General features: G+C 36.2%; 1 protein-coding gene across 1 annotated transcript; it reads left to right on the plus strand.

Annotated features, from left to right (window-relative positions):
* Nucleotides 1–7854: 7854 nt before the first annotated feature.
* lbx1a (ladybird homeobox 1a) lies at nucleotides 7855–10595 on the plus strand. Its single transcript, XM_017463331.3, has 2 exons — nucleotides 7855–8637; nucleotides 9379–10595. The coding sequence occupies exons 1-2, from the start codon at nucleotides 8313–8315 to the stop codon at nucleotides 9861–9863; spliced, it is 810 nt and encodes a 269-aa protein (XP_017318820.1). The 5' UTR covers nucleotides 7855–8312; the 3' UTR covers nucleotides 9864–10595.
* The last annotated feature ends 1743 nt before the right edge of the window (nucleotides 10596–12338 follow it).

The following is a 12338-nucleotide window of genomic DNA, read 5'->3' on the forward strand; positions in this document are numbered from 1 at the left end:
CCTGAAAATACTGTAATTATCCATCCATCCATCTTCTATACCCACCCTAGTGAGCATGGGGCACAAGACGGGGTACACCCCGGACAGGGTGCCAATCCATCGCAGGGCACAATCACATACACATTCAGACACCCATTCATACACTACAGACACTTTGGACATGTCAGTCAGCCTACCATGCATGTCGTTGGACTGGCCGTGGAAACCAGAGTACTCGGAAGAAACCTTCACAGAACAGGGTGAACATGCAAATTCCACTGATGGTTATTTCTGATCAAACTATTCTGATGTCTGAAGTCTAAAATGTGAACATCTACTAAAGCGCTCCATGAACTAACCTTCAGCTAATGTTAATAAGTACAATACCTAGCTAGAATTTTTAAACCTTAATAATTAGCTGGCTACTAATGTCACAAATGTAACAAACTAACTCATTAACAGTAAAAAAAAAAAAAAAAAAAAAAAATTTTAAAAAAGGCTCAAAATTAGCTAGTTATACCAGACCAAAGTGGTACTGCCAAAAACTGTGAAACTATCAGCAATGTGAAAAAAAACCTAGCTATTTCAGCAATTAAAAAGTAGACAGTTAGCAATAGAGATAACGTAATGATAGCAACAATTAGCTACATAACTAGCTATCAATAGCTATGATCTTTAGTGGGAACAGTAATAAAGCTATTAACTATATAATTTATTGAAAAATAACCAAATATATATTGAAAGCCTGTCCATTGAAGAAAATTTTGATAATACTAGCCAAAATGATTGTTATTTATCTGACAAACACAGTCAGTTATATTACACAGATCAGGCACAGACAGTGACAGTAGTGTTCCTTGACTGTGTGTTGAGACTTTTAAAATATATACTGTAAAATATTGCAATTTGTACATAAGATATAACCAATAATGCTGTAATTTTGGAGTGACTTTGAAGTGAAAATTCCCTTAATGCTATACTTTTAGTAGTAACTATGGAGCAAGGCAAAAGTTTAACAGTGAATTCTGCTATTATAATATAGCATGTATATTAATAAATCTTAATAAATATCATTGACATCATATGTCATCTGCGACTATAGATATCTTTAATAAGGCAATCAGGGCAGAGAGATGGGTCGTCGCTCTTTTCTGTCTGCCTCGGGTCATGGCGGCTCTCTGTTCTGTTCAGCTGCAGAGACTGGACTTGGGCCATGGCAGCTAACCTCAGGTGCATATCTGACACACTTTGTCCTCTCAATATCTTTCCTCTGACATGGGTCTATTTCTCACCTGTGCCTCAGGACTTCTCCAGACTGTGACATTCGAAACGTGCTGTCAGAGAATGAGAGGCAATAAAGCGCTGTGTCTGACTATGAGCTACTTGTTATCACAGTACCTGCTTTCTTCCAGGTCTGAATCCTCTCACTGTGTTGATAGATTTCATGTACTGCTTCTGGTTATTGAGCATAACTGGGCAGAGATATAGATGTTTTTGATAAACAAACTGTATGTATGTTTTAAGTATACCAATGTATATTTTATTCTTTTTTACCATTTAAGTAACCAACCTTTAGTGCACTTCTGATACAGCACCTGATCTAGAGAGGCACTTGCACTTCATTTATTGAGTTTGCTAAGTTTGGGGAATTACAGGAGGTCATATGGGACATGCGCTTCTTAAATTGATTTTAGCAAATGCAAAGAAAATTGTGATGACTGGTGTAAAATATTTTGTTGATGTTCTTATACCATTGCATTATTAGAATGCTTTTGCACATATTAGGGAGATAAATCAGTGTGACTACTTCTACTTGTGTGAAGTAGTTCTCAAACTCAGTTTTTTAAGTCATCTTTTAACCACCATCGAAGCCAGACTGCAATTAGAGTTAAATGTCACTGGGTCTAGTGTGGCCCACATCTCACTCAAGCTCCTCTCCACACAAAACACTTCTTGTAATGGGAGCATGGAGGCATTCCGCCTCATCTGCCCCCCTCTCAGCCAAGCACAGTTCGCACAGACCTTAGTTTCATGATCTGATTTCAGCTAGTTGTCAGCTCTGGTTTCACTCGGGTCCTGTGCCAGCTCCACATCCATTACTCACCTAATTGATGTGCAGGCTTGTGTGCTGAGCACTCGCCCTACAGATTAACCACCCAGAGCCTTTTCCACTGCAACCACTGTGGCCCACAAAGCCGCTCAATTTGGAGTTTCATCTGGCGTTACATTAGACGGTGTTGTCCCGGAGGCCATGGGAAAACCTTGTGTGCATCTATGGTGGATGGAGCAGAACATAGGTTCTGCATCAAGCTATAAAATCAGGGCACTGCATAGGGCACCTCGAAGAGGTGGCAATAAACGTGCTGTGGTCTTACTAGTCCTGGGCTTTCAAAATCAGTCCAAATGTTGTAGAATGGTTCTTAAAACAATCTTAGCAATATTATGAGCAAACTAAGCGTTCTAGAGATAGTTTGAATTATAAAGCCTTGGTGACCAATAGCTGCAGTGGGAATCTACATTATATCTGTATTATACTTAGAACTAGTCCTTTAGTATACATAGTGTTAAATAAGAGGCATTTATGCCCAACATCATCATATCATAAAACAAAATTTCACATAGTGAGTATTCTGTTGTAGTGAATAGTCCAGTTGAATACAATTAGTTGTGCTATAAGGAAGATTTACATTATGCTTGTGTTACATAATTTGTCATGGTATGTTTCCTAGTGTTATTATTTTATTACTATGGTGTAGATTTGTACATCAAGGTAATGGTACAGCATGACTGCTGCAGACATGAATTAAAAAAACATTTGTCTCTTCAGAGAAAAGCTCTAATCACATCAGATTGACCTTGTATTTCTTTTTTGTGTGTGAGTGTGTGTGTGGAAGGTAATTTACATGGGGATGACAGAACAGTTGGTGCCAATGCTGTGCTTGCCAAATGTTAATCCACCTCAGATGGGCTGGTATCCAAGCTACTGTTGTTAATAATAAATGTAGGTCCTGGTTTGCAGAATTTATCCATTTATAGTTTATCATGTCTTCATATAAATTACTACAGTGAAAAATACATGTTGTTTTCTTATGGCTTTTTTTAAAATATCTTTGTACCTCATAGTTTATGCACGTGTTTAAACAGCTTAATTAATTTACATATGTATCACAGTAAGCGCTATATTATAAGCTTTTACAACAGAAATCACATAAAAGTGGAGCAATACTACAACACACAATTGATGTTATACAGTGATACATTATGGTCAGTATGTTTGGTTGTAATAAGATACATGACTTGCTGGAAAAATAGCACTATTTGAAAACAACACTATGTGTATATATATATATATATATATATATATATATATATATATATATATATATATATATATATATATATATATATATATATATATATATATATATTGAGAATAACCAGAGCCATCCAAAAGAATTTGGCAATTAGACTTGTGAGTGTTTGCCAGTAAATAATGCTCCAAAAGGGTAAACAAAACTATGTAACAGTTACTCTGCATATGAGTCATTCTGTTCTTTGATTATTCAGTCCATTGTCCATTTTCTGTCCTCTCATGCTCAGGGAACTATCGCTTCCCTAATTACAAACATCTGTGTGTGGGATTAGGGCACCAGCATCAGGGAACTAGTCAGTACAAGAGCTAATTTAGTTTCAGACCATGATCCAAGTGTCAGAAATGGCATCACATGAGCAATATGTAGCAATATGTAATATGAATAGTGCAGAAAATTAAAGGGGAATAAATAAATAAATAAATAATAAAAATAAAATAATCCATCCATCCATTTTCTGTACCACTTATCCTTACTGGGTTGTGGGGAACCTGGAGCCTATCCCAGAGGGTACGGGGCACAAGGTGGGGGACACCCTGGACAGGGTGCCAATCCATTACAGGGGACAATCACACACACATTCACACACCCATTAATAATAATAATAATAATAATAATAATAACAATAATAATTATTATTATTATTGTTATTATTATTATTATTATTATTATTATTGTTGTTGTTGTTGTTGTTGTTGTTATTATTATTATTATTATTATTATTATTATTATTATTATTATTATTATTATTATTATACAATCAGAACAAGAACCATTTCAAGAGACTAGTTTCAAGAAAGACTCCACCAAGCCAAATACTGTCTATGCATATAATGGAAAATATGCGTTGTTATGTAAGCATAGTATAGGCTATACATTTTATATACACCCCAATTTGTGTGTGTGTGTGTGTGTGTGTGTGTGTGTGTGTGTGTGTGTGTGTGTGTGTATTTTAGGTGTCTATTTATTCACTATTTATTTGTTTAAACGTGGAAAATCAAATTCTGCATAAACGTCCTCAAACTGGAAACCGTAGAAAGTTGCACTTCTAATGTTTGTTTATGTATGAAATGCTCATTTATTGTTACAACTTGGTTACTGTGTTTAGCTTGGTGGCCCAGGTAGATGTTTGGGTTGATAATGGGTCACTCACCATGCTGGGTTTGGAACGCGGACCTGAAAGGGAACAAGCACATTGCGTCAACGTTCACTTTCTGGAATTTTCGACTGAGAGGAAACCATGCACACTCAGAAGTAAAAGAATCCAGCTGCAATTGTAAGGAATCTGTAAGGATTATCCTTTTCGCATAATTTATCATTTATTTGAACCTTTCATCATAATATTTCTGTAATTAAACTGGATATTATGCAGGTAATAACTTTTTGACGTGTATTTTCGTGTGTTCGGTGGCTGGGGAAAAAGTACTCTATGTTAGCTAATGTTATTTGGGGGGAGTAATGTGGATGTTGGTGGGCATTTATGTAAGAATAGTTGTAAATATTAGTTAATTTATTACATAATTCCATTTACAATTAACATAAAACTACTTTGTTTTGGAATTCTATATAACCTAAGTATTTACATTACTTAGCCTATAGCTAAAATTACCTCAGGTTTTCATTTTAACATTATCTTGGATTATTGTCTATACAGCCCAGCAATGCAGTTATTTTTTACCAACAAGGTGGGTTAAAAAGTCAACCCAGCATGCTCAGTCAATATCCAGCCTAACTGGGCAAAACAGCTGATGGTCCTCCTTGAACTTAGCTCTGGATTTCCAAACTGAGTTATTTGTATCCCGGTAATTTTTAGAGAATATTTAAAACGTAAGCATCTACAGGAAAGTATCCATCATATAATATTTTTACAGTGTTTGAAAATAATGTTTTAAGATTCATTAGTGGGCTTAATTGTTTGTTTTAGTGCTAGCTCGGCTTTTGTTGGTGAACGGTGATAAAGTCGTCTGATTTCATGAAGTCGAGAACCGCCTGCCAAAGTGCCATTCTTTATGTGAACTCATATGTGTATAAAGGACTTTTGCTCATTTTGATGGCTAAATGGAAAATCCATGGCCAAATTCGACTTAATTTCCCTTATGTAGGCTATGCGGTTAACGAGAAGTCAACAGGACAATTAATAAATAATCTTAACCATGTAATGCATGACTTTAGTCAGGGTCCTAAGTAATAAATAATAATAATAATAATAATAATAATAATAATAATAATAACCATCATCATCATTATTGTTAATGTTGTTGTTGTTATCATTATTATTATTATTATTAGATATTCTAAGCTTTTCTTGGTTAGACCACCCTCACTGCTGAATAAAGATTAAATTGAGGGTGAATGTGAAAATCGTGGTGTTTCTCGATTCAGAGAGTATCCGGAGACCTCCATCACAGCAGATGTGTGGATAGATGATTTACTGTCTCTAGAAAGAAAGAAAAAAAGAAAAAGCCTGACTTGGTGAACAGATCCGACATTGCCTGTGAAATCGGATCACTCACGCTCGGAAGCAATGAATAAATGAAATAATAAACCTGTCCAGCCAGCCTTCCACAAGGCTATAACTAAATGACAAATTTCCCTGAATCGTATGTGCTGGATATTTCCATCTAGTTTTATTTCCAGACCCGCTTAGCTGAGACCCAAGTGATCAGACTTTCAAAATGGGCGCAAATGTTAATTAGTAGCCTATTATTTAGCCTAATTAACATCAGACTAAAATAAGTTACCCGAACATTCAGTCGCTCTTTTCTGATGGATATTTAAAACGAATAAATGTCAGGTTGTAGATATTATAGTCTCCACACGGTATTGTTACTCGATGTCTGTTTACTCGTTACTCGACTTAATGAAAGAGTCATATTTGAAATGGACAAAATAGATTAGCCATATCGAGTCAGCATTTGTATCTGAAATTGCAGGATTTTTTTTCCCACGAAGCAGTTTCAAAATACTATCTTCCGGTTTCTCCTCACGTAAAATTTAATTGCGTCACACGTTACGCACACTACGTACTCTGTATCCTTGGCAACGCCAGCACGCGCAATCATTTCACTCGGAGTAGACATTGTGGATTTCTAAAGCAGCGTATCTGCAGCTTCAGCTTATTCTCAGTTTGATTGTTTGTTTACGTCATTTGATTTATTTAAAGGGGAATTTACCCTATTTGGATTTGATTGGTTATTCTGGTTATTCTGTTTTAGTCTAATGAAAATAAAAGGGGCGAAATTATTTAATTAATAGCCTACAATAAAAATACATTTGAGCTAATTTCGTTTTAAGTTTGGAAACGAACGAGTATTTGCCATGAAAAAAAAATCACATTAAAATTGGCAGTATAACCGACCCTCCCAGAATACTACAGCCACTTACATATCTCCATCTATCAGTGCAGAGCTGCTGCTCATCCTCCACAGCTCTGCGCCTGATAAACCGAGGCCTGACACTCCTAAATCACACAAACGGTGTGCAGGGTCAGTCAAAAACATATTTTATACACCTAAATAACGTCATGGCGTATAACTAAAAACAAATAATACACCTAAACAAATTGACTAACAAAACAAATTATTATAAAGTCAATGGAAATGGCCTGTTATCGTTTCATCCAAATAGACACCCAACTAGACCTGAATAAATCGCAAACAGAAAAGAGCTGATTTGTATTTCCACGCATATAAAGTTTAGCGTTATCCTTCTCATGCTGCGCAAATCCCCCGCAAGAAAAGGAGAAAATCCACCCAACGCCAAAAATATGGGAGCGAGAGCAGCGGGTGATTTTTAGAGATGAAATATCTTACTGCTGATGTGTGCTGGCCCTTTGCGCTTGAGTTATGGCACCGAAGATTTGGAGCAGCTGAGAGGGATGAACTCTCTCTCTCTCTCTCTCTCTCTCTCTCTCTCTCTCTCTCTCTCTCTCTCTTATCAACTGTTATATACTGCCTTGCTTCATACCTACCTATTTCTTATTTCAGATGGATGATAATAATAATAATAATAATAATAATAATAATAATAATAATAATGATGATAATAATAATAATAATAATAATAATAATAATATAATAATAATAATAATAATAATAATAATAATAATAATAATAATAATGCTGTGTTAAAATTAGTAGTATAAGTAGTAGGCTAGTTGCAGTATTATAACAAAAATAATAACATTAATTTAATAATAAAAATAAGAATAATATGCACTTACTTTATCACATGTGAAGTAATTACATTCTGTCGAATTTAGTGTTTAACTGCTTTTGTAAATCACAGGCCACAACGAATTTTAGAGTCATTGATTGTTAAATATGCTCAGCCAAAACGAAAATTCCTATCGACAAATCATTAATATGGAGGAAATAGTGGGAGTATTAAGTATTCTAATCGGGTTTGGGCTCCTCCTCCCGGCCATGCCCTCTAATTAACGGAGCCCCTTCTTCACTAAAGCTCGCACTGGACTGCAACATAGTCAAAGAGCAAGAGACAGGGAGGGAGAGGGAGAGAGGGAGAGGGAGAGACACACAGAAAAAGAGAGAGAGAAAGTGCCACTGGATATAATTGATTGTCTCGCTATCAACAATAACTTGTTAGTATAGTCAATTCCAGCTGCTTTTGAGGCTGGCTGTTTGTGCTGAGGCTTCAGAGGCTCTCGGATTGTTGAGCTCATCGAGCTCGATCCCATCCACAGGAGCTGTGGCCAGGAGAACTGCCACTTTAAAGGACTCGAAGTTCTCCAACCCTGCGGCAAAACCAACTACACCATGTTGGCGGGCATGTAATTGCACACAATTTCTGGACCGCGTCTTCAAATTCGTTTTTTTTATTTTCTTTTGTCGGTCCAGTCCTGTAAAATAATACGAGTATTACTGCTGTAAATAAGACTGTAAATTCCACATATTTTAATCATTGAAATATTTGCGGCACAAACTGAAAACACGACGAAAAAAAATGACCTCCAAAGAAGACGCAAAAGGCGCCTCGGTTGAGGAGAGAAGGCGCAGTCCGCTGGACCATCTGCCTCCTCCTGCAAACTCCAACAAGCCTCTCACGCCCTTCAGCATTGAGGACATATTAAACAAACCCTCCGTGAAACGAAGTTACTCGCTCTGCGGCACGGCGCATCTTCTCTCTGCCGGTGAGAAGCTCCCGTCAGCGGCTCACCCGTTAGGCAGCCGGGCTCTGCTCACACACACCTCTCCTCTGTGCGCACTGGAGGAGCTGGCCAGCAAAACCTTCAAAGGGCTCGAAGTCAGTGTTCTGCAAGCCGCTGAAGGTAAATACTTAAAACTGCTTATTTAGTATTTGAAAAAAAAAAAAATGAAATTGTTGTGTACGCTTTATGTGCATTTTGTAAAAAAAATTTTTTAAATAAAAATATATTAACATATTGGATTATTCTATGTTTACACATTTGTATTAATATATATTACTAATTTATATTAATAGTGTATAGATAGGTATTTATTATTTGATATTAATAGTGTATCGACAGGTATTTATTATTTGATATTAATAGTGTCATTTTTCTGCTCTTTGGAATTCAATTAAAAAATGTAAATATAGTATCGAGTTATTCAGTGTAACGTTCAGCACGTGTTACATTTAACTGTGTAATGTACAGCATGTAACAATTAAAGATCTATTTTGTAATTTAGAGGAAATGAATCCTAAATATAGTGTATTTAATGCTATTAATACCAAATGCCTTTACATAATTAGGATGGCACATTGGAGCAGATTAAAAGCTGAAAAAATAAAATATAAACACGTTCAATTATTATTATTATTATTATTATTATTATTATTATTATTATTATTATTATTATTATTATTATTATTATGTTTTATAAGGGTCTATTACTATTACTATTATCAGGCTACTATTATTATTAGTAGTATTACTATTATTATTGCTGTTGTTGTTGTTGTTGCTTATGCTACTTCTGGTGATGGTGCAATTTTTGTTACATTAATATCAAACTTTTTCTGTATTGGCTGATTTTCTTTTATTCAGGAAGAGACGGTATGACACTGTTTGGCCAGAGGAATACTCCCAAGAAGCGGAGAAAGTCGAGGACAGCCTTCACCAATCATCAGATATACGAGTTGGAGAAGCGGTTTCTCTATCAGAAATATTTATCTCCAGCGGACCGGGATCAGATCGCACAGCAGCTGGGTTTAACCAACGCGCAGGTCATCACCTGGTTCCAGAACCGACGAGCTAAGCTCAAACGCGACCTGGAGGAGATGAAAGCGGATGTAGAATCGGCCAAAGCCCTGGGAACGGTGCCCTTCGAAAAGATGGCGAAATTGGCGGACCTGGAAAAGTGCGCAAACGGCACGGCTGCGCCTCCGCTGAGCGAATCTGCGGGGCTGTGCGGAAGGGAGCGGAGCAGCGCGAGCCAGCTGCCTGCGTCTCCACCATCACCGCTCACAGACCACACGACCAGCAAAGACAGCTCCGAGGACGAAGAGGAGGAAATCGACGTTGATGACTGATGCTCAGAATCACCGTTTACGAACCTCTTTTCCTTAAAACGCTAGAGTTTAAAGTGCCATTAATGCACCAAATGTATTTAAAAAAAACTCATGACAAATGAAAACTCAAAAGCATGGACAGTTTTCCGAGATTTATTTATGCAATGACAGTTATCCAAACATCGCAATCATGTAGCTTATTTATTTCAAACTGTTAGTTGAAGGAAAGCAATAAGTACCTTGACATAATCTCTCTCTCTCTCTCTCTCTCTCTCTCTCTCTCTCTCTCTCTCTCTCTCTCACACACACACACACACACACACACACACACACACACACACACACACACAATATAATTGCCCGTTTAGGCCATATAGGGAAAAAAAATCACCGTGTTTTGAGAAATGTATAATGCATGTTATATTTTATGTTACGATTTTATTTTTGTTAAAAATGACTGCAGATCTGATATGAATATCTCCGAAACGTTCAAAGGCTACAGCATTCACACGTGTAGAGCGTGTGTCCATGTAATGCGTACACAGGACTGCAACGTCTTCAACGTTTGATATATTAAATTTTGTTACAAAACATTTCATACTAACGTTACTGCGTGTGGGGGAAAACAGGACAATTGTGGTTCAATTTAGACGGTCACATTTTGAATATATTTCTTATGGTTTGTATGCCTGTAAGTGCCTTTTAAACCCAGACACCATTTAAACCCAGTGTAAAAAGTGTAATGTATTTAAAGGAAATAAATGCTTTTTTTCTCAAATGTTCTCCTAATAGTGATTAGTTTCATTTTGCAATTTTTAAATAGAATTTTCCAAATAAATTACCACACGTTTTAGAGATATTTAATTAAAAACACTAAGCTAATGAATACGTTTTATTTTATTAACATCAGCTGCGCGTGCTGCAAAAGCAGACCTCGGGTTTTGTTTTGTTTTGTTGTTTTTTTTTTTCATACAAAAGTGGACTATTACAAACATTAACTAACCTCTGGCCTTTCTGTCTCGCCTCTTTTTTTTCTCCTTTCATTTTCAAACAGGCGTAACCTTTGCCCATTCGACTCCTGTTTTCAATGAGCTACCTTCAATAGATTTATGTGAGAAACAGAAATCTGGATGGGTGAATGTGTGCATAAATGGCGCCTGAAAACGCCGGGTTTTTGGGCCAGTTTCTCGGCGGTTGGGACGCAGTGTTTGCCGAAAAGCGACGGCGCTGTCATTTTTAGCGCGGAGCGTGAAACTCGGGGACAAATGAGCAGCCTTCCCTCATGTGACAGCCTACAATGGAGCATCTCCAGCCTCCCGCGGCTCTCAATGCCGAGACAAGCGTGTCCCGTCGCCCAGAAAAGGACACAAGCGTTTGGAGGCCATATGGTTTTTGAATTTTCTTCACAATTTCAGACAATTTGATGGATTGAGTTAGCCCTCCCTTCAAAGTGTTTCGCTCAATTTTCACAAAGGCATTAATGCATACATAGTCCCGTGCGAGGGCATCTGGGCTCATTAATGTGCTCCCTTTTCTTTTTCTTTTTTCTTTTCTTACTCGACTGTTTTAAACCAGTCTATGAATCACAATGCAATTGTGACTTGGATTGTTAAGAGGTGGCCTTCTGCCTTTATGTGTTTGTATGAGGGGCTTTTAGGGAAACCGTTTAAAATGGTTCATATTGTGGCTGGATTGGCCTGTTTTTAATACTAAGCAGGAGAGTCAGTTCAAATATTTCCGTTCCCCAAACCTTAATTTCCTTCATTTCGAACTGTATAATTTAACGCACTTAGCAAATCATAAATTGATATTTATTAACGCATTTATTTTGTGATCCCTTGATATGATATAAAATATGATTGAGGATATTTAATACGAAAGAAACAACAATAATAATGCAAAACTAGACTGCTACTACAGGCACAACAACAATAACAACAACAATAACAACAACAACAACAACAATAATAATAATGATTATTATTATTACAATATTAATAATAATAATAATAATAATAATAATAATAATAATAATACAAAAACTAGGCTACTACTAGCACAATAATAATAATAATAATAATAATAATAATAATAATAATACAAAAACTAGGCTACTACTAGCACAACAATAAATAATGATGATGATGATGACGATGATGATGATTATTATTTTTATTATTATTATTGATATAACGTCATTTAGCGTATTATCTAGTTTTCTGTTTATTAACAAAGTATATGTGATAATATTTCAATTAGTATTTGTATTCTAGTTATCGTTTTATATTACCTTTTTTTTATATAGATGAATGTTGAGCTTTTTCAGAAGTGTACTCATCATGAACCATTTTATATTTAATAAGAGTTAAGTAAAATGCGCCTACATTCAGTTTCCCCCCTTTATTTCGAGGAGTTGTTTGAGGAAGCTGCAGTGAGGATGAGCAGTAACATTTCACAGAAGGCATCGGATGGAGATGTCAGACAGGGAAAACTTCA

The sequence above is a fragment of the Ictalurus punctatus genome, chromosome 3, assembly GCF_001660625.3.
Source record: "Ictalurus punctatus breed USDA103 chromosome 3, Coco_2.0, whole genome shotgun sequence".
Lineage (NCBI taxonomy): Eukaryota > Metazoa > Chordata > Actinopteri > Siluriformes > Ictaluridae > Ictalurus > Ictalurus punctatus.